This window comes from Leguminivora glycinivorella, chromosome 2 (genome assembly GCF_023078275.1).
Source record: "Leguminivora glycinivorella isolate SPB_JAAS2020 chromosome 2, LegGlyc_1.1, whole genome shotgun sequence".
Classification (NCBI taxonomy): Eukaryota; Metazoa; Arthropoda; class Insecta; order Lepidoptera; family Tortricidae; genus Leguminivora; species Leguminivora glycinivorella.
The window spans coordinates 32,132,745-32,157,039 of record NC_062972.1 but is presented as its reverse complement, the minus strand read 5'-3'; the positions used below and the strand labels follow the sequence as shown (position 1 = coordinate 32,157,039).

Here is a 24,295-nt window from a genome sequence, read left to right as displayed (position 1 = left end):
GGAAAAAGGTTAAAAGTACTTAAACTAATGTTGTATGTAGTTAGTTATCTGAGGTCCATCGAATAGCATTTAAAAAATTTCAAAATGGCCGACTTTGAATTGTTATTTTTTTATCTTCGGTCCGAGCGCGCTAAAATTTTTCACGTGGTAAGAACGGGGTCCAAAAATAGGAATGAGAAAAATTTTTTTTGGAAAAATCAAATGCCCTCGGGCCCCGCGCACCTTTAAAAAACTAGTCCATTTATATATTGATCCTATCGAAAAAACGTACATAACCTTTCTTGTAGGAAATTTTATATAGATATTTTCTGTTTAACATATTTTTTTGCTATGGGCCACCGTTTACGAGTTATTTACGAAAAACTAAAAAATTGACTTTCAAGATCGAATGGCAGGGTACGTCATGGCACCCACCCACCCACCTCATGTCATGGCATTATTTTTTCATGGCTATTTAGACCCTCATGTTTTACTGGTAAAAATGACAGATTGCCTCAAGAACCTTTTTTGGATTTTTTTTTACACTTTGCACGGTTCTGGCGCGGTGAAGAACCCGGCCAAATTATCTGGCATGAACACTATACGACTTCTGAGGAACTCTACTTTCACTTTTTAATAATTCCAGGTTGCCTCAAACACCTTTTTTGGGCCCAAAAAATTAAATCTTTAATTCATAGCTCGATAAAGCCCCACTCCCCAGCTGCCAGACTTGCAGACCTGATGTGGGTTATGATTGGAGAAGCATCTGAGCACCTTTCCAGGTTGCCTCAAGGACCTGCTCAAAAATCCTGCCAGCTCTTGGACCAAAACGCAAACTGTGGGATGTTTTATCTCGCAGTTAATTTATTTATTGATTAGCTATACTTTAGTTAGACATTGTTAAACAGACCCTAAATATTTTTAACGTCGTCAAAAGATTTTAACAGTGTATTCCTGACCACTTTTAGAGACTATATTGTCATGTACCTACTTATACTTTTTTGGACATCGCTTAGCTTCAGAGTTACTATCAATTGAAAAAAAATCTAATTGTTAGGCTTCCCACAGACAGTCTTAAAAATTCATAATCTTAAAAAAAACTTGTATGCAATCTGACAGTTCAAACTGACACTGACAAGACACTGACAGATCTGTCAGTGTCAATTGCATACAAATTTTTTTTAAGATTATGAATTTTTAAGACTGTCTGTGGGAAGCCTTACTCAGTAAAAAAGATCTTTTTAAGGGAGTTGATGCCACTATGGAGATTAGTTTCACTGAGGTTTCACTATCCTCATTGATAAATGTCAAAAAGTGAAAAGTAAAATCTTTCAAGAATTATGTTTTTAGAAAAAAAAGTTAAAACTCGTTTCAAGAATTATGTTTTTAGAAAAAAAAAGTTAAAACTCGTTTCAAGAAAAACGAGAAGCGAATTATATTATGCTGGGTCGAAACTTCGAAGCACGATTTTGTACTGAAAAACGTCATAAGTATAGTATATTCAAACTTGCATTATCATTTAATACATTATAATTATTTTATTTGAGATGCTTTTACACTTTTACTCCGTGTTGAAAATAAATCACAATAAATATTAAAAGATAAACATTAAAACATACAAAATAATATTTGTCAGTAATTTCTAAATCCTTCATTGATCATTTCACGTAAATTAATATTTTCTTCTTTGAATACCTACACTTATAAATTATATGCCAGAGACTAATTACTAAGGGGGTTTCTTATTAAATACAACTTATATGTATATACCCGTCCTAGCGAAATCACGATATGCATTTTCGCCACTGACGGTGACGCAACTAAATAATATTATTATGAAAGTTACGGGCTCTGAATATTATAAATATAATTTTCCCTCTGTTTCTGAGAACGGTTTTAGAGTTGGCAACCCCGGACCGCGACGCGCCGCGAGCGACTGAAGGACTTGTATCCATGGTCTGGAAATAAATTAAAAAAAAAACGGCGGACGCCAATGCCGCCATCTTCTATCGTGTCGTGCGTGCTGTGCTGCTGTGTGAACTTGAAATAAATCCGCTAGCTGAAGCTAGCTGACCGGATCGGAAAAATGGTGAGATTTGCTATTTAATTACCCATTTACAGCCTATGTGGCAGTTAACTATTCGATAGCTTATTGAGTTTATTGTGGGACTAGGTTGGTTTCTGGCGTTCCCACTTAAGCGTTGCGTGTCTCGGGGCGCGCACTGAATCGGCGTGAATCCCCAAGATATCATATTACAGAAAAAAGGCTCGCCACCGGACTACCGACATGGCGCATTACGCGATTTATTTTAAACATTCTAATTCAATATAATTTTTCACTGTGTTCAGGTTCAGGGTTCTTTTTGTTGCCCCATGCCCCATCATCTGCCGCCATCCTGGACAAGTCGGCGATCAATAACAGGACCCGGCCTGCGAGCAATGGCCAATGAAGTCTATCCCAGTGCCACGTCATCAAGTCATCACGCAGTCGTCGGGTGCAAATGACGCGGCGGATCTTTCTCAAGCTTAGAAAGGTAGTTGTGCATTTATACGTCTATTTTGATTCCCTTTTCGACTGTCAAATTCCATATGAAATGGTGGGTTAGCCTCGGGTTAACCCTCCATTTTCGGTGGTGCAAGTGACCCTTAGGTATGTAGTCAGTTGTGATTGCTTGATATTACAACTTGACAATAAAAAGCCGTCGAGAGTACAATATTTGTATCTTATCTACAACATTTATATTTGTATTTTATTGTGTACCAAGTATAAAAACGTCACGTAAATAATCCAAAATGACCCTTTGATAGTCCGAACTCAGCTTAATTAACCTAAGAGATGTGTAGCGTTTGCGTAGCATTTGATATTTGGGTGCATTTAATTGCAAATTATTTGTGTGTGTTCATAAATATTCCTGGGTTTTCTCATTAACTGTTTCTGCACCTCCCTCCCTGTTATTTGCACTTGTTTTATATAGCCCACGTACCGGACATTTCAGATGGTTGTGGCCCAGAGCCCCGCTACTTCGTGCCAGGCCATTCTCCAACTGCAGATCCATGTGTCATCGCGACAGTGCACTCACTCACCTTGTTTGGCCCGATGGAATTTGGTTAGCTTGCACATTTTACCCTTCTCTTCATTTATTTATTTCTGTATTTTTATTCAGTAAATACAAAATGTCGGACAATGACAGTAGTGATAACGAGAGCAAGGAGATTGACAAAGCAAAACTTAAATAAAAATTGCCTTTAAAAATAATCTGCCATATTTTTAAACCCAATTTCTATTTAAGAAGTCTCATTGAAATTTATAATGATCATATGAGTTGACCTTGATGTCAGTCGACACGTTTTCATTTAATTTCCATATCAGCAAATCATTCAAATTCGTTTTGAGAGTTTAAAAAGAAGCTGATTTGACTAGAAGGAAAGTAGCCTATAATAAGGATGTATTGATAAATAATCATCTCAACCTCACATCATTTTTAGGGTGCTGTAGTCAACTAGGAACCCTTATAGTTTCGCCATGTCTGTCTGTCCGTCCGTCCGTCCGCGGATAATCTCAGTAACCGTTAGCACTAGAAAGCTGAAATTTGGTACCAATATGTATATCAATTACGCCGACAAAGTGGTAAAATAAAAAGTGGAAAAAAGTGTTTTGTTAGGGTACATGTAAAGTGTGTCGCTTAACACATTGGACACCGCGTACCCGACAATCGGGTACTCGTAAACTTTACTCAGATGCCGGCATACCCGATAGTCGAGCAAGAGCTATAAACCTTCACGCGACGCCAACGTACCCGATAGTCGGGCAAGCTTTGCATCTTCGCTACCTCAGGGCTGCCACTGACTGTCTTCTGATTATAATGTACTTATGTGGTCGAAAAGTTGGTACAGTTGATTATTATATTTATTAATTCACTTTGTATTTCTATTTACTTTACCTAATGCGATTACAAAATAATAATTCTTATTAGTTGGTTACGTTAAATCGCATACACGGGTATGTATCAATAGGAGTTAGAATTTTCGTAAATCGTACAACCTAATTTGTGTTTACGAATATTTAAGAGTGATAAAGTAGGTACTCATAGGATTATTTTAGTGAAACAAAATTCGGAGAAAAATAAACCAAAAAATTCAACTAAGAACCTAACAACATTCTAATTTCTAAGCGGCAGTTCTCAGAAAAAGACAATAGGTAAGTCATAAAATAGCAACTGCGTGGAAGCAAAACAAGTAGCTTTGAATAAAATATTAAATAAATAAATAAATAAATATCTATTTGAAGTTAGCGACTCGGGTTTTTCACACCGGTCACGGTGTAAAATTTGCAATCTGAGCCATTCCGTAATGGTTTGTGATGTGCTTTGGACGTTGTTGTGTTGTGTTAATTTTTATTTTGACGACTATCGGCTTGTTTCTGGACAACTGTGACTTCTGCTTTCTTACTGGACTTTGTGGTTTTGCCTCTGATTGGAATTGATAATTAATTTGGTTGTTTCTACTACGACGATGGCGAATGCTCGTGGTCCTGATGACATTGAGTGAGACTTAATAAATATATTCGGCGAGGATGCAGTAGTTGATGAGCACAACTCTCAGCCACAATTACGCGAAGAGGAGTTAACTTCACTGTTGAATTTAGGAATTTCGTACATTAGCAATTTTGATTTTCGATGTCATGTCTTTCGGAATTTCGTACTTAGAACATTTGATTTTCGACATTGTGCTACGCACTCTTTCATTTTATGCACGTATACGAAAGTTACTTGGCACAGCCCTGAGCGTCCGCCGCTTGCCCGACTATCGGGTTCGCGGCGTCCGGCATTGAGTTGCACGTCGTTGCCCGACTATCGGGTACTGTCGGTTTCTGGGGTATTGTTCGAAATTTAGCCTGGTTGCGAAAGTGTTAACTTCAAAAGTGGGTAAATCCATTCTGCTAAAAGGTTTATTTTATATAAAATGTAATATGATCTGAAAGATAATTAACCTTATAGCAAAATGGATTTACCCACGTTTGAAGTTGAGCGACACAAGTGGGGACTGATTTTTTCTTCATTCCAACCCCAACGTGTGATATATTGTTGGATAAGTATTTAAAAATCAATATGGGCTTACTAAAATCGTTTTTTGATAATATTAATATTTTCGGAAACAATCGCTCCTACAGGAAAAAAAGTGTGTCCCCCCTCTAACTTTTGAACCATAATATGTTTAAAAAAAAACCGGCCAAGAGCGTGTCGGGCCACGCTCAGTGTAGGGTTCCGTAGTTTTTCGTATTTTTCTCAAAAACTTCTGAACCTATCAAGTTCAAAACAATTTTCCTAGAAAGACTTTATAAATTTCTACTTTTGTGATTTTTTTCATATTTTTTAAACATATGGTTCAAAAGTTAGAGGGGGGGGATGCACTTTTTTTTCCTTTAGGAGCGATTATTTCCGAAAATATTAATATTATCAAAAAACGATTTTAGTAAACCCTTATTCATTTTTAAATACCTATCCAACAATATATCACACGTTGGGGTTGGAATGAAAAAATATCAGCCCCCACTTTACATGTAGGGGGGGGGGGGTGCTGCCCTAATAAAGCATTTTTTTCCATTTTTTATTTTTGCACTTTGTTGGCGTGATTGATATACATATTGGTACCAAATTTCAGCTTTCTAGTGCTTACGGTTACTGAGATTATCCGCGGACAGACGGACGGACGGACAGACAGACATGGCGAAACTATAATGGTTCCTAGTTGACTACGGAACCCTAAAAACCGGCCAAGAGCGTGTCGGGCCACGCTCAGTGTAGGGTTCCGTAGTTTTCCGTATTTTTCTCAAAAACTACTGAACCTATCAAGTTCAAAATTTCATATTTTTTAACCATATGGTTCAAAAGTTAGAGGGGGGGGGGGGACGCACTTTTTTTTCCTTCAGGAGCGATTATTTCCGAAAATATCAATATTATCAAAAAACGATCTTAGTAAACCCTTACTAATTTTTAAATACCTATCCAACAATATATCACACGTTGGGGTTGGTTTGAAAAAAAAAAATATCAGCCCCCACTTTACATGTAGGGGGGTTACCCTAAAAAAACATTTTTTTCCATTTTTTATTCTTGCACTTTGTCGGCGTGATTGATATACATATTGGTACTAAATTTCAGCTTTCTAGTGCTAACGGTTACTGAGATTATCCGCGGACGGACGGACAGACAGACATGGCGAAACTACGACTACGGAACCCTAATATAAAAAAAAATACTAAAGTAGAACTTTATAAAGACTTTCTAGGAAAATTTGTTTTGAACTTGATAGGTTCAGTAGTTTTGGAGAAAAATACGGCAAACTACGGCCGGAAAGCGTGGCCCGACACGCTGTTGGCCGGTTTTTTTTAGACTTTACTCTTAATAACAAATCTCGTAAGTCGATTAAATTTATTGTAGACCATGTTTCAACAAATTTGAGAGCCTTGAATACGCTTAGGGAGCGCACTGACATGTGGGTCACTCTTATAATATATATAGTTGTCCAAAAACTGGACAGTGTAACTAACTAGCATTAAGTGGGAAGTCTACTTTCCTTTTAGTAAATTCAGCGTGTGCTATTCTGCGGCGCGGCGGCGATGCCTTCATAATGAACTTCAACTAACTATGGTAAAATGATGTACGTAATTACGTATAACGTACAATATGTACGTATGATGTTTATGACTGCACCTATAGGGGGAAACGAAATAATGGGCTTTGATTGTATCGGTACTCATAGATAGAATCTACATTATCTACTTTTTTCTTATGGAAATTGACGTACAAATGCCTTTTATTATGTACGTATTGAAAAAATCATTACAACTTAGTAATTTTATGTACTTTCAGTAGTTCCGCATTCCACCTGAACCTTATGAGCAGGGAGCGTACTTTTCGTGCCGATTACATCAATTTGACGTCACGCTCCATATAGGGTGATCACAAATTGTATCATTGTTAATTATTAATCATTAGTCATCAATATCATTTTAAGTTATGAATTTATTTGCATGGTAATGAATGCAAGAAGGATGGTGTGCTTTACGTTAGAGAGAAATTCTCTTTTCTACGTATTTATTGTAATGTGTTGTTAACAATACTATTTAATTAAATTTATTTATAAAAACAAATCAAATAATTTTATTCACGTTTCACATTTCAAGTAGGTATTATTTATGCCACATGTAAATGGACTACTGTATTTGAAGTAATTTGTATATGATTAAAATAATTGACGAGTAATGATTAATAATTTACAATAAACTATTTGGGATCACCCAATTTGGAGCGTGATGTCAGATTAATGTCATCGGCATGAAAAGTACGCTCCCTGCTTATGAGCTATTATGTCAGGAGGTGTACAGGTAAGTGAGACGGAGATATGTCCCTTCCACGCTCAAAGCCCATTATTTCGTTGCCCCCTATACTGGCCTCCTAAAGCCGAAAAGCGCTATCTCAAACGGAAATCCACAGATAACTTATAAAGTACTAGCTTTTGCCCGCTGCTTCGCTCGCGTTAGAAAGAGACAGAAAGTAGCCTATGTCACTCTCCATCCCTTCAACTATATCCACTTAAAAAATCAATCACCACGTCAAATCGTCAACTCGTTCACGTCAATTCGTTCGAATTCGTTGCTCCGTTTTGCCGTGAAAGACGGACAAACAAACAGACACACACACTTTCCCATTTATAATATTAGTATGGATCTATAACTGACAGTTCCATTTCCAAAATCATTTGGTTTTGAGATAGCGCCACTCGGCTTAGCGGGGCAGTATAGGTCAGCAATTCCCGTCAACTTTGTACAATGCCACGTCAGCAAATTTTAATTGATCCTATTTTGTTACCAACATTTTGTAATATAATTCGACTTTCGTAAGATATATACAGGATAATTTTTATAATTAAGAAAATATAGATACTAGAGAACCCTAATGACGAAATAAAACTTAATAAAATCTCAATTTATCAACAAAATCTTGGTAACAAAATAGGAATTAATAAAAACAAATTTAACTTTTCCCTTAATTTTTGTATAAACTTTTCGAGAACTGCTGAGGTACAGTCATAAACATAATACGTACATTTAGTTGCATTTCATTAACATTATGGTGCCGCCTCCGCAGAGTAGCACACAAATCAGCTTCTTTTTAAGTTTGCTAATTATGGAAATAGTAGGAATTTGTGTTTAGTGACGTCACGGTCAACTCTTTTAGCATGGTGCATTGGGGTAATTTCGAAGCACAGAAATGCTCGGGTAATTTCGAAAGGGGAATATTGATATGATGATGGAAATAATGGTGATTTTTCTGTGACTTTCGAAATTACCCTAATGCACCCCAAGTAACAATTTCTGGTCCTATAGTGGTCGAGAGCACCAAATTAAATCACATTAAATGGTCCTATAAATAGTCTATATTGGTACTGTAGAGCCGATTTGGCGCAATTATGCAGCCATTGAGTGATATAATAGGGCTATAGCAGTATCATCCGTGACGTTTAAGGTCTATAATGGTGATGTGATGATGACTATTGTGCTAATTTGTTGACATAGAGGACACAGTAACGCTATTATAGTATCAATTTATGCTATAGTAGCATTTGAGATTCCGTTATACAGGTTTTTTGTTCTGTAATAGCAGTTGCCGTCCCTTTTAATGCGAATGAATGAAATTTCTAAAATAATTTAATGTGTGTAATATTTAACAAAAACTGTTCTAAACGAGGAACTTTATGAAAAGTGGCGTGTAAACTTGTGAAGTTTAGTGTCAATCAAAATAATTTGGATTTCGTATAATTCCATCATTACTGCAAAAAGGTATGCGATGGAAATTTTACCGTTAAAAGAATATTAGTTTAATGGAGTATTTTAAGTGCGCCCTCGATTTATACCTGTTTTGAATAAAATAAATAAATATAATCTAATACAATAAAATTATTGGCACCATAGTTTCTACTATGGATCCAAGAAGTAAAACATACGCTTTTATAGTTCGACTATGTCACTTATCATACGCATTCACTGCCATAAGCCCGCCATTGTGGATTCAATTAGGGTTTCATGAGACTTTAACTATGATCCAGTTTAACTTATAAGTTCTTTATATAGAAAACAATACTTGTTTTCAATGTTTTACTATAGAAAGATCTTCTAAACAGTTTTTTTTTTATAAAACATATAGTAAACTCAGCTATAACGCTATTGTGTTTTAAAAGAGATACCGAAACCATTATTCCACAGTTCTGTGATATAAAAGAGTAATTGTGACGTATACGGCGATGAGATATAAAAGGCATTAGAAAACGACTATTAACGCTTTTCAAAGCTATATAAACGTATCCTGAAAACTTCATTATACAGCAAAATAGCTCTATAATGGTATTCATATCACTACTACAGTGTTAAATACTGTAGCAGTGTTTTCCAAAGCCACTATATCCCAAAATAGTGGTATAGTTAGGTTTTAATTTCTGTTAAAATACGACTACTAAAAATACTATAAGCGGCTTGTTGGGAACCTTAATAGCGCAAATTGATAGCATAACAGTGATTCTTAACACTATTATACAATAATATTGTTCTTTAGTAGGTTATTTGATCCTGTTATAGACCAGGCCTATAGCGGCTCTATAAAATGGTGATATAAACGTTTACATCACTTCCTAATAACACCTTTTAGCTGTATAACACAACAACTATAGCAGCTTGTCGGGAACCTTAATAGCGTAAATTGATTGCATAACAGTGATTTCTAACACCATTATATAATAATATTGTTCTATAGTAGTCATATTTGATCCTGTTATAGACCAGGCCTATAGCGGCTCTATAAAATGGTGATATAAACGTTTACATCACTTCCTAATAACACCTTTTAGCTGTATAACGCAACAACTATAGCGGCTTGTCGGGAACCTTAATAGCGCAAATTGATTGTATAACAGTGATTTCTAACACCATTATATAATAATATTGTTATATAGTAGTCATATATGATCCTGTTATAGACCAGGCCTATAGCGGCTCTATAAAATGGTGATATAAACGTTTACATCACTTCCTAATAACACCTTTTAGCTGTATAACGCAACAACTATAGCGGCTTGTCGGGAACCTTAATAGCGCAAATTGATTGCATAACAGTGATTTCTAACACCATTATATAATAATATTGTTCTATAGTAGTCATATTTGATCCTGTTATAGACCAGGCCTATAGCGGCTCTATAAAATGGTGATATAAACGTTTACATCACTTCCTAATAACACCTTTTAGCTGTATAACGCAACAACTATAGCGGCTTGTCGGGAACCTTAATAGCGCAAATTGATTGCATAGCAGTGATTCCTAACACTATTATACAATAATATAGATCTATAGTAGTCATATTTGATCCTGTTATAGACCAGGCCTATAGCGGCTCTATAAAATGGTGATATAAACGTTTACATCACTTCCTAATAACACCTTTTAGCGGTATAAGCTTATAGAGCTAAAAGGTGTTACTGGAGGCTTTTATACGACAAGCGGTCACGCCGAAAACCTTTATACGACATCTATAGTAGCTTTTGGCGTCGAAAACCAAAATTATAGCACTAAAATGTTACTTGGGACGCTATCAGACATATTCAATAGAAATTTGATTTAAAAATTACTTTTGCGAATGTGTTTCTTATAATTATCTAATGCTTCATTTGTAATTTTGTATGGTATAAAATATTTTAAGTACAGGAAAATTCCATGTACAAAACCACAATTGCAAAGTATCCTCTTGAAGACTTATCAGTTTCTAAGAAATCGTCAGACGTATTGGAGACTGTGCAGGATGCGAGCTCCAAAAGCGCTCAGGCAAATAATAATAATAATCATACATACATACAATCACGCCTGTATCCCATGAAGGGGTAGGCAGAGCACATGAAACTACTCAAGTTTCAGTGCCACTCTTGGCAAATAAGGGATCGATAGAAAACGAAAGTGTGACATAAATAGTGTGTAATAAACGATAGTGTGTAATAATAATCAATAAAGTTAAATCATACAAAATATCATAAATCCTTCATCTCATCAGCGGCAAACTCATGTTTCACGTGTACAATCAGAATTATAGATTTAATGAATTTAATTTTTTGCAGGTATGTCACCTGAGGCGAGGAGTAGGTGCGTGTGCGAACGGCCTTAGTGACGCCTCTACAGCGCGACGGGTGTATTCTCCTCAAATATGAGAAGGAGCTCGGGTCCTGCGGGCTCTTAACCGTCGTAGTATTCACGCAGTGTTTTAAAATAGTGTTTGTGTGTATTATGATAACATATGTTCAATTCAAATGTCTAACACTACATAAGTATACATATCATTTTTCATTAGTATGGTGCTGTTTTTGCGGTCTGAAGAAAAAACTTCAAATAAAATAATTATGTTGTCTGTATATCCATGTTTTTGTTTTACAATCAATGATTTTTGTGTGAGGTAGTTTTTAAGTTTGACTTTTTCGTTTCTAGTTATTTTGATCATACATAATCATTAAAATTATGCTGGGAAGTATCTGTAAGCTGCGCACGGATCCGAACCTGTCGAGCATACTCGCGCGCGAGCCTTTGGCTGTCGGATTTTGGAGAGAATCTAGCTTGTTTCAATCGAATCGCGATCGAATCAAGCGAGATCTCTTTGAACCGGCAGCTGGCAGCCGCACGAGGCTCGCTCAGGCTCACGAAGATTGCAGAGCACCTTGCGTGCAGTTATATTTGCGACGTCCTACCAACCACAAAAATCACGTTCCCTGAAATATCCCTATGAAATATTGTGTGAACGGTTCACGAGTGACTTGCACAAAACGTGCATCTAGTAAATTGCAGCAATATTATTATTTCACTAAACGAATAAACTGCCAGTGATTCGTTGACACAACATACCAAATATAACCATAGCAGAAGTTTCAAATGAAACATTATGAGAGCTACTTTTAGGTACATTACAAGTGTAACTTGCAAGGAACTTCACAAGAGTTATTAAAGCAATGTTACATTAGTAACTTATTAAAAGGTATCTGTGAAAAGTTAATACAATATAAAACTTTAAACTTATTGGTGTATTGTAAATGTAACATTGCCGTAATGAATAGCGTGTAAGTTACGTACAAGTTGCATAATGTGCTATTGTTGCAATGTACAGAAATGAAACTTGCAAGGAACTTCACAAGAGTTATTTAAAGCAATGTTACATTTGTAACTTATTAAAAGGTATCTATGAAAAGTTAATACAATATAAAACTTCAAACTTATTGGTATATTGTAAATGTAACATTGCCGTAATGAATAGCGTGTAAGTTACGTACAAGTTGCAAATGTGCTATTGTTGCAATGTACAAAAATGAACTTCTTAAAAGTTTTCGTCGTAACTTTCTAGTAAGTTGATATTTCAATGTATCAGCAACATTGCTATTCAAAGTTATAGAAAGTTGTAAAAATCCGATCTGGGAAACTTACAGGGTTTATCTACAGCGCGGCCGAATTCGTTTAACATCAATATGGCTCCAACGTTGCTCAAACGTTGCAAGCTTGCAATTGTAAGTTTCAAGCTCCCAGATGTAGCATTGAGCAATGTTACCGCAAGTTCTGCTTGCTTAACGGGTTGGGACACTTTTTTTCGCCTATTAGAATTGAAAGAGCTCGCGATTCTGAGTGGAAACCACATAAAAATTTCCAAATCCAAAAAAAAGTGGGGTGGATAACTTTGAAAATAAAATGGCCCTAATAGCACATCTCGGACACTGGCGATCAAATATATGAGAGAGGCGCGTTCCTAGCACACATTCTAAGCTCGTGTAGGTGAACGCGTACCATGCTTGTATGAGTGAGATATGACAGGTCGACTGTTCGCATTTTTGACAGGCGGTAACTGTGAGGTAACCGAGAGGGGGTGCGCGGCAGTTTCAGCGGGGAGCGGGAGTGGCCATACTGTACGATAGTACTCTTTGTTATACTGTGCTAATAGCGAACGCGGACTCCACATAGTTAATGTAATATACGGTCAAATATTCATTCCGTTACTCATTCGTACATTAAAATACCTAATTTTAAACACATACCTAAGCAGTACTGTAATATAAGTTAAATTAATGGGGTATGTATTTGACAAAACTTGGGCTACCTAATAAGTTAAGCTATAAGAAGAAAACTCTTCAAACAACGTTAGCAATTTTTATAAATAAAATATATCATTATACCATGTATGCTTTTAATTTACTTAAAATCTAGCCGGTGAATATGCACTATGCTACTACTCATATGGTTTTGTCATAACATTTGTAATGTATAATGTTTTGGTATTGAAAATTGAATTGAATTCAATTGGTATAACCTGTCAATTATAGTACATTGTGCAAAAAGTGGAGGAAGTTGAATATTACTAACGAGAGTATTGAGTAAGTTAAATCGCGACGGCTTGCCGGGGCGATTTAAAGATTCGAGTTTGTAATATTCATACTCCCCGAGTTACACACAATGTTTTTCATCACACTCGCAATGTATAAAATATGTAAATAGATGTAAAAAAGTTAAGTACAGTACTAGAAATTTCATAACTCCCTTGGGAGAATGATTTTTCTATTACTCACGCTCCGCCTGCTTGCAATAGCACATTTAGTGTGTGAGGGTGATGAAAAAATAATAAACAATACTGATTTAATTTAAAGTTTATTTTTATATTTTCATATTATTCAATATTTATTTTTATTCATTACCTAAAACCAATTTTATGCTAACAATAAAAATATAATTATATATGATATGATTCTCAGATTTACCACTTTTCCCAGTTTCCAAAATTACCCGAATATACCTCTACCTTTTTTCCTAAATTTAATCATGACAATCAGATAACATTTTCATTTTATTCCCTTTTTTTTTTTTTTTTTTAGTATAGATAGGTAGACGTTTGACCACGATCACACCTGATGGTAAGTGATGATGCGGTCTACGGTGGAGCACGCTTACCTATGAGATACCTATTTACTCTTGCTTTAAAGAGACCTGGATTGTACTCGTGCGGAAACACAGACTTAGGCAGGGCATTCCACTCCTTGGCGGTTCGCAAAAGAAATGTTGAAGCGAAACGCTTAGTGCGTATTTTTGGAATACTGACCATGAAGCGATGCCGCATTGCCGATTGTCTAGTGGTCCTATGGTGAAATGGGGACGGAGGAACAAGGTTATACAGTTCCTCAGCGCACTCTCCGAAATGTATCCTGTAAAATACCGATAAACTGGCAACCTTCCGACGATGCTCCAGGCTATGTAGTCGAGAATTGGTCAGCTCGTCGTCATTGATGATCTTCTTGGCCCTCCTCTCGACTGACTCGACCCTTTTCTGATTTCATCCTGTATGAAATGTAATATGTGTAAACAAAAATAATAGGCTAAGTTTCCTATACTTAAAATATTATATGCAGTGCTCGAAATAAAGCACCCACATAATTAGAAGAAAAATATGGACAGTAGTTATGTTTTAAGTATAATTTCTATTTAATAAGTCAAAGAGAAATATATAAAGTAAATGAATTGACCGTGACGTCACTGCTCAGTATTTCATAGTAATTCCATATTAGCAAATCGTTTTGCAAGTTTTTAAAAAGAAGCTGATTTTGACTAGTAGGAAACTAGCCTATTATGATTATTATGAATGACTTCGCAATATAAACCAACCAATTAAAAAACACTGTGTAGTGGAACAACCTGTCCTAATGTATTGGCAGTTATTATTTTATAGGTTAACAACCTTGATAAACCGGTCATCGGTACGCTTCGAACCTTATGTTAATAGAAAGAGATACAAGATCTTGTCAGAATCCAGAGTGAAACCTATTATTTTGATTTAGTTTAGTTTGAACTTTGAAGTTGTGAAAAGCTAAGATCGTGTGTGACTTTTTATTACTAAACTTTTACGAAAACCAAATATCAAAAAAGAATTAGAATAATGTATAGTGGAGATAGGTATTAAAGGTAGGTAATTTATTTAATATTACTCGAAACCGACGAGCCTGTATGAGAAACGTTATGAAAGTGTGTGAAGCGAAAGTGATTTGTCAGGATCGTAGTAAAGGGGAATCCGTGATCTCTGCCTACCCCTCTGGGAAACAGGCGTGATTGTATTGTATGTATGTAATTATTTAATTTTATAAAATGACGATATTCTTATGTTATCTTTTCGGTTATTCATTGAATTTAAAGATTATTTTTAGGTAATTGTTTTAGTTAAAATGAGTGAAAATAAAAGGGATGCTGATACGCAATATTTAATGTGCTATCCCACATGCATACTGCATTAAAATGTCAACTTTAATCGTCACATTTTTGAGTTGCCATCTTATTGCAAAATGCATGTGGGATATGACACATTATTGCGTATCAGCATTCACTGTTGTACAAATAATAATAAATTATGTTGCAATAGGTTTACATATTAATGACTCAAGACAGTCAAGAGGGTTTTTCCTTATAGCAGGATAACTTTTCTATAAAGTTAAATATTCTTATAAAAGTTTTTTTTAGCTGCGTCAACTAGCGTAAATTATCAGTACTGCTACTTTGTCAATAGATGTCGCGACGAACGAAAAGTCTAATGCTCACCAATTTTTAGCTAATATTACAATAGTATTAATCAGTATTCTGTTTTCAATTCCTTCTGTTTGTAATATCTTATATCTTATACTTTTAAACGAGCAATTCTTGTATATGGGTGAATCAACTTTTCTTTGCCAGCAAAATTTCGCATACTTCGACTACATGTGGTCAGAAAATTTAATTGGGATTTAGTCTAATTAATGTATATTAACTATAAAACTCCCGTGAGACTCATACATATTTAAAAATATTTTAAGCGGGTTACTCACGTATTAAGTGACGTAATAAGTGACGTAACAAGTGACGTAATAAGTGTTGTGTGCAATCCTGCTTTTGACAAAAGTAACATAGTGGGTAGCTCCGATCTCGCCACGGTGACGTCGCCCGCGCCGCCGACCCCCCCTGCGCCTGTCCTCAGCAGCCGCGCGCACCGAGCAAGCGCCCGCAGTATGCGTCGCGCTCTCGACATGTAAAGGCGGGGTGTCGCTACTCTTGAGAAAGGTTCTCGAAATTGAACCGAAACATGTCGAACGCTATATCGACTTAATACGTGAGTAACCCGCTTAAAATATTTTTAAATATGTAATTAATGTATACTTATTATATTAAAGACAAATATATTACTAGCTACGCAATACAACATGTAATTATAGGATTTCCTATTTTATAACTTTGTTTCGAGCAGTGACCCAGTGGACATAGCTGTCCCTCACTTTTGTATGAAAAAAGTGTCTCTTCCACTGGGTCACATATTGTTTTAATTAAAAATGAATCGTTTTTAAATTTTTCCCTAATCGGTATACGTGAAATAAGGACCTTTATTCACGATGGTAAGGTTAAAAATCACAAAAGTAGACCTAATAATAAGTAGGTAAGGGTAATTCTTGCAAAAAGCAAGAAAAAGTTGATTCACCCATATTTATTTATTTATACCGACGATCTCGGAAACCGCTCTAACGATTTCGCTGAAATTTGTTATGTGGGGGTTTTCGGGGGTGAAAAATCGATCTAGCGTAGCCTTAGATCCCGGAAAACGCGAATTTTCGAGTTTTCATGAGTTTTTCTTTCGCGTTAGTAAACGTAAAATATGGTCGTTAATTTCGCCGCGCGCGCATCGATTCCGCTTAGCTCAGTCGTACGAGGTCAGGGTTTCGAATCCCGGCCAGAAATTAAGTTTTTGTTTTTTGTCTTTTTTTTGTTTTTGTATTTATAAGAGTTTTATTTTTTATCTAAAGACGTGATATATTAAAACAGAACCGAGCGAAGCTCGGTCGCCCAGATATTAGGTTGTAAACTGTTCTAATATTAAATTTTTGGCAGACGAGACACGACAGTTGCCACCTAAAGTAAAATCCATAAACCTACGGACCAAATTGACAAGTAAGTGTGAACGAATGTTGCCACAGTTTGGCCAGTGTCGTTCTTATCGATATTAAAATTATGATTACATCGTAGATTTAAGGTGCACCTAGACGGGACAATGAAATTGGCAATTTAATCGGCTAATCAATATACCAACTTTTTCTGTGATTTTGACAGATCAAAAGGTCTGTAGACCACTAATTAGAGATATTTTTTTTATTTCGAAGCAGCAATAATATTATTCGAAAATTATATAGATATTTATGACATACTTGCCATAGCGTGACAGATAGTTGATTATCGTCGGACATGGTATTTTATTTTTTACCTACAGGCTCGGAAACCTTTTTATGTTTTAAAACTAGTGGGTAAAAATGCGTGGCATCCATCCACTACCTCGAAGATACATAGAACAAACCAAAATGTGTACCTCTTATTTGAAACTAATATACTTATTCTTGATTTAAACTTGTCTGTTGTATGTACTTTACAACTTGTCGATATATTGTTATCGACATATACCCTTCCCTATTTTAATTTTGCTGTTCCTGGTATCATTTTACCTGTCAGTCATTTGTCAATTTAGTCCGTAGGATTATGAATTTTACTTTAGTATCGTACTGTAGTGGTACTGATAATTCACGCTATTTGACGCGTGATTGTCGCTAGATGTCACTTAACTGTGCCTATACAAATAACCCGCATTTACTGATGTATGGAGTTACAACTCTTCCCTTACTTATTGCAATATCTCTATGCTATTATCACATTTTAAATTTGCCGCTCTTTCTTCTTTTGGGTCGAATATAGGAAGGAATTAAAAGGTAGATAAATCAAAGATGGCGGCTTTAATATGTTGTAACTGTTGCTTAGAACCACTAGGCATACCATCTACAGATGTAGATGGTATGCCTAGTGGTTCTAAGCAAGTGGTTCCTTCCTATATTCGACCCTCTATCGTCTATTAGGTAGTTAGGCCGGCAATAGACAGTCTTAGGCCGTTTTCACATTATCCGATCCGATATCGGGTGTCGGACCGACATCCTACACCCGATAAACGCTTCCGATAGTGTCGGATGTCGGTCCGATAAAACGCATTGTTCCAAATCAATGAAGTATGATTTTGTTTAAAAAAATATTTTTTCCCCTCACTAGCTCGGAAACACGTGTTTTGTCGTTTAATACCAGCGGGTAAAAACGCATTTTATCCACTAGTGGGTAAAGTAATTTGACCTTGAATAAAGTCAAATTAACTGCTTTAAAATTGATAAAAGTAGGTGAATCTAGTAATAAAGATGATTTACCACCTGTGGAACTACTGGAAGCAGTGATAAACGCATTTTTTGCGTTGTAGTTTACTCGCCATAGTGAGGGGAAAAGTTTTGTGTTACACACGAGTGCAAATGTATTTTACTTCTCGTGTATTGAAAAACTCGCAAGCTCAGGATTCTATTCTCGAACCACTCGCTTCGCTCGTGGTTCAACTATAGAATCCTTTCGCTTGCTCGTTTATCAATTCCACACTCGGCGTTAAAATACAACTTTGCACTCTTGTATAACAAATAACTATTAAATTTATTTATATTTAATAATTATACGCACTACATTTCAAATATTTTATTGTAAAATTTAAATAACGATCATAAAAATACTCAAGAGTGGCAGCTAAAATAAATAATTTTACATTTAACTATATCTACAAAAAGATGAAAAAAATAGTATCCGCAATTCGGACCGATGAATACCAATCTTTTTTTTTTCAACAGAAATTCATCATTTAACAACTGTTTAATAGACGCCATTTTTGTCACGCACACTACTACAAACATATACCTACATTATATACGTACACATACAAATATTATCGGCCGACAGCTGGCGGGGGGTCCGGCATGCCAAAAATGTCGGAAGCGTCCTGCCGATATCGGCAGTTCGATGGTGCCTCGGACAAAAACTGTCGTAGGATAGTGCCATCTGGATTAAATCCGCAATTTTTGCGTTTTATATCGTTTTTTAGTAATAATGATCTATCAAATACATAAATAAAGACCTGGAAGCGCATAAATCTTACATTTTACATCCTTCCTACATCCGATCCGATATCGGATGTCGGAAGGATTTCCATTGAAATGGAAAAAATCCAAAACGGCGCGTTTAATGTACCTAAATGGGATATCGGTCCGACATCCGATATCGGATCTGACAATGTGAATATGTACCTACGCACTTAGGATCATTGTGAACACCTTGCCCGCTTCGGAACTTCTGCTGCTGACTGTACTTTCGTTTCATATCATATCGCTTCATATCGTCTCACACAGTACATCCACCTTTTCCTCGGTTTTGTACTAGGTAATGTACTTAAGTAACAGCCAGATTTTTTTTCGCGATTTCAGCATTGGTCCCATAACAGTTGTTCATTATGATTACAAAAGTCACTATGTATGACTGGTCCTTTTTATTTCACCCGGTATAGTTTAGTGTTTTCCTTGGTTTTCAGATGGGCGTATTCTCCAGCAAAGAGCCGGATTACTCACCAATCCTTAGTGATGAGTTCCTTTACGATTCTCTTACAAAGTGGTTTGGCGAGCCAACACGCCACGGTCATTGTTTCGTAAGTATACTGAAACACCACCAACGTGTCAGTGGCGAAAGCGCGAAACTACTACTGAAGTATATAGGCTACTTGACTAAATCAGCTTCTTTTTCAGAACTGTCAAAACAAATTTGAACGACTTGCTAATGTTACAAAACTTGACGAAAAAATTTACGTAATTATCAAAAAAATTATAGATTGGTTAAAAGATCACAATTTAGAAATTAATTTCACTAAGACTAAATTAATGCAATTCAGGCCTCACCAGAAAATAGAACTTGACATAAACATTATTTACAATGGAATCAAATTAGAATGTGTTTCATCTTTTCCACTCCTTGGCATAACTATTGACACCCACATAAACTGGAAAGACCACGTACAAAAAATCAAAACAAAACTTAGCCAATTCATTTTTGCTTTCAGACAACTTAAAAAAAACAACTAATTTACAAACCGCATTATCGGCGTATTACGCCTTCGCACACGCGTGGCTAAGTTACGGTGTGATCCTATGGGGCAATAGCACCGATGCATCGGATCTATTTATCCTGCAGAAGGATTGCGTCAGGATACTGTCAAATATCAGATGTCCAGAGGGTTGCCAAATGCATTTTAGAAACCTTAGTATCCTTACATTGCCTTGCATATATATCCTAGAATCATGTAAATTTATTAAAGACCACCCTGAACTGTACACCAGAACCGGAGACGTGCCCCGCCGCTTTGAATCACGTCATAATAATAATCTTATACAAGTAACATCAAAGTTAGCAATACACAAAAACGGACCTTATCCCTCGTCGATAAGGATCTATAATAAACTGCCAGACCATATAAAAAACGAACAAAATCAAAATAAATTTCTAAAAGTCTTAAAGCAATATCTCGCAGAAAAAGCCTACTACTCGGTCGACGAATACTTAAAGAATAAGGATTAAAATCATGCATCTCTCTATCTTTCCTTTCTACTCTGTAAATGTAATGTCTAAATTTCCTTTTATTCGTGTTAAATTTAGTAGACGTAAATTGGACAAACAAGAATTATAATATTGAAATGAAGTAATTAAGTAGTTGATAAGTGACATATTATTATATATTTGTAAATGCATGTTAAATGGTATATAGAGGTATAATTGTAAGTAAATTGCAGTGCCCTTTAAAGGGTTGTGTTGAAACATTATTTAGTAATAACACCTACTGTACACACAAGCAAGTAAATAAATGAAATGAAATGAAATGAAATTTATATGAAATCGAATTGTGTGACGTCACGGTCAACTCAGTTACTTTATATATTTCTATCTGACTTATTAAATAGAAATTGGATTTAAAAATAACTTCTATCCATGTTGTTCTTATAATTATCTGATGCTTTATTTCGTGCATGGTATAAAATATTTTATTTTAACTATCATTGAGGTATATGTACTACGTACTAGAGGCGACGTTGCCAAGCGAAAACACTGCACATGCTGACAAATGCGCGGGGTGGGGGGAGCGGCCATTTACGCATAGAGTAGGTCTACCATCAGATGTGACACATTATTATATTCTGCCTAATGGGAATTTTACATTTAGTTAAAATACGGCTATTCTAGTCAAAATGATTTATTTATTTACAACTTAAACAATACAATAGTTATTTGTTATACAAGGGGGCAAAGTTGTATTTTAACGCCGAGTGTGGAATTGAAAAACGAGCAAGTGAAAGGATTCTATAGTTGAACCACGAGCGAAGCGAGTGGTTCGAGAATAGAATCCTGAACTTGCGAGTTTTTTAACACACGAGAAGTAAAATACATTTGCACCCGAGTGTAACACAAAACTTTTCCCCTCACTATAGCGAGGAAACTACAACGCAAAAAATGCGTTTATCACTGCTTCCAGTAGTTCCACAGGTGGTAAATCATCTTTATTACTAGATTCACCTACTTTTGTCAATTTTAAAGCGGTTATTTTGTCTTTATTCAAGGTCAAATTACTTTACCCACTAGTGGATAAAATGCGTTTTTACCCGCTGGTATTAAAGGACAAAACACGTGTTTCCGAGCTAGTGAGGGGAAAAATAATATAATTGTGCTGTACTTATTTTCTTCTTTAAAATACAATGAATGAACAATATGTGTGTGGTCAGTTGGTAACCAAGTTTCCTCAGCACAATTTTTGGATAAAGCGTATCCATTGTTCCCTTTTTTCATGACCAGGCCAAAGAAAACTGCAAAAAGTGAGCGTGCTACAAATACAATTTCACTCAAAAAATATTAACAATTTATAAACAAATAAACTTTTTTAATATTATAGTAACATAATTCATGAAGTAGTAAGTAGTTACCTAATAATTTTCCAAATAGAAATATATATATTTCGCAAATATATTAGAGGTGAAACACATTAGTAGGAACAATGTAAATGGCACATCTGCGCGGTTAACTTTTTCTAGTCTATGATTGCGTCACCAAAATGGCGGCAGTCCGCTCCCGCTCGCGTGTTTGTAGAATATTCAATCTTAAAATATTATAGACGAGTTTTTTGTTTAATTTACCGATGAAATGTCACACCTTGGCTTTTATTTGATTTCCTCGAGTATTAGTACAATTTTTAAGCACACAAGAACGCATTATTCACGTGGATTGTAAATGAATCACGGCACGTCACTGCACTGCAAGGGCCTGGAGACGACTGACAACGTTGCGGTCCATGGACCGCAGTGGGGTGTGTTAAAAATTCTCTTCGCAACGTCGCCTCTAGTACGTAGTACATATACCTCAATGTTAACTATAGTCAAGTTCCCTATTAGTACTTACCTAGGCCAACCGCGATCCAAGTCAAAATCACTGTCAACGTCGCTTGACAACTCTATCACTCGAATAAGTTAGAACAACTGTAAGTATTTCAAATTGCCAAATTGGCCGTACCTATGTACAGTCACCATCAGATACATCTGAGCGGCCGGGGCGTGCAAAAATATCTGAACACGCCTTATTGCCTTGACAATAGAAGTGTGTTCAGATATTTGTGAGCACCTTGACCGCTCCGATATTTCTGATGGCGACTGTACCTAAGGCCATAGATTAAATATAAGATCATACCATCCCATGTGCGGTCTAGTGTATGCGCGTTCTTAGGCGGTCGCATTTTAATGTATGGGGTGGTATGATCTTCTTATATTTAATCTATACTAAGGCAAATATATTTCAAGTCAACAAAGATTTATTACTTTTTATTTAAAGCTTTAAATAATTCCATTATGATTTTCATTTTTCGCGTTGGCCCTAGATGCTTATCGTATTGCACGGTGTAGCTTTATACAGATCGCACACCGAAGCGGATGCAATCGCACCCAATGGTTCATCACATGATGACCGCCTTACAACCGAATATACTTCGTCTATCAAAGTTACTGAGTTAGGTATCTTTGAATTTCCTTCCATTGGCCCAACATTGCCTTAGACCGACACGCATGGAATAAAGAGAGGGAGGCCTTTGCCCAGCAGTGGGACACAACAGGATAACAAAAAAAAAAACATTTCCTGCTTCCTATTTTCTTTTAAATTCACTATTGTTTTTTTAATTTGCAGTACCTCGATGACCTCTCAACATCATTCATCAGCGAAGTAATACAATGGAAGGTTAACGCAAGGTTCGAAGAAAACAGACAAACACAGACATACGCAGAGCTCATGCTAAAAAGGAATCCTAGAAATAAAACCAGAAGTCTCAGTTTCCGAAGTGCAGAATTCTTCAAAAACGAAATCAATTTCTATGAAAAAGTTCTACCGGAACTTTTACAACTCCAGAATTCTAAAGAATTCTCTGGAAGTTTCGATAATCATGTGAGACTCTGTTTCACTCACTGTGATGGAGAGTATGATATGATTTGTCTACAAGATATTAGAACAGAAGGATTCAAAACCAAAGAAATAATAGACTTGGAACATGGGAAATTAATTTTAAAAACGTTAGCTAGATTCCATGCTCTCTCTTTTGCTTTAAAAGATGAAAATCCCGATAAATATAAAGAAATATGTAAAGAAATCACTGAAACTTATTACGACGGAAAATTTTGGAGTTGGTATAAGAAATTATGGAGTCAAATCTGCTCTGTAGCTATAAATGCTGTCGAAAGCGAATATCCAAATAGTATCTACGTAAAGAAAATAAGAGAATTCGCTGTACCAAAACGATTTAAAGATTTGACAAAAGCAGTTAAAGATAATAAAGTAATATTACATGGAGATTGCCGAGCTAGCAACTATATGTTTAAATATATTGATGATGTGCCAGTTGATGTTAAAATGGTGGATTTTCAACAAGTCAGATGTGCTAGTCCAGTATTAGATGTATGTAGTGTTATTTATAGTAATGTATCTCTGTTAAAAGATTATGAAGGACTTTTGAAATATTATCATGGAAATTTTGCAATTAGAATTAAAGAACTTGAGTGCGATCCTGACGTATATACGTTTGATATGTTTATGGAAGATGTGAAGAATTATTCGTTTTTTGGGCTGGCATTCAGTTTTGAAGCGGCGTGCACTAAACTGACTTATCGTGATATAACGGACGTAGTTTGTGATAATGTAAGTGAATTACTATGAAATTGGGCTAAACTAATTTGGCAATGTTTTTTTTTTCTTTTTGTACGACAGCTAGTTTTTGTGGATTGCGCCTTCTGTGGAATTCTTGCAAACTGAATTAACAATTACCTTTA

At 35.8% G+C, this 24,295-nt stretch overlaps 1 protein-coding gene and 1 long non-coding RNA gene across 3 annotated transcripts; both read left to right on the top strand.

Moving 5' to 3' along the window:
- The first annotated feature begins 1,752 nt into the window (after positions 1-1,752).
- On the top strand, positions 1,753-11,431 carry LOC125240668. The gene is made up of 4 exons (XR_007178650.1): positions 1,753-2,068; positions 2,329-2,513; positions 2,976-3,086; positions 11,141-11,431. It is a non-coding gene; the product is annotated as an uncharacterized LOC125240668 (long non-coding RNA).
- A 3,458-nt stretch (positions 11,432-14,889) lies between these two features.
- On the top strand, positions 14,890-24,295 carry LOC125240624. Of its 2 annotated transcripts, XM_048148601.1 has the most exons (3): positions 14,890-15,002; positions 19,486-19,599; positions 23,163-24,295. In XM_048148601.1, the coding sequence occupies exons 2-3, from the start codon at positions 19,486-19,488 to the stop codon at positions 24,180-24,182; spliced, it is 1,134 nt and encodes a 377-aa protein (XP_048004558.1). In that variant the 5' UTR covers positions 14,890-15,002; the 3' UTR covers positions 24,183-24,295. The 2 variants fall into 2 exon arrangements, with proteins under 2 accessions (XP_048004558.1, XP_048004564.1); XM_048148607.1 differs by lacking the exon at positions 19,486-19,599 and having other exon boundaries at positions 14,891-15,002.

What these genes read in the sequence shown, in the direction of transcription:
- LOC125240624 (XM_048148601.1), top strand. Translation starts at nt 19,486, where the DNA reads ATGGGCGTATTCTCCAGCAAAGAGCCGGATTACTCACCAATCCTTAGT. An exon ending in CACGCCACGGTCATTGTTTC is followed by an intron (nt 19,600 to 23,162) that starts GTAAGTATACTG and finishes TTTAATTTGCAG; the next exon opens with TACCTCGATGACCTCTCAAC.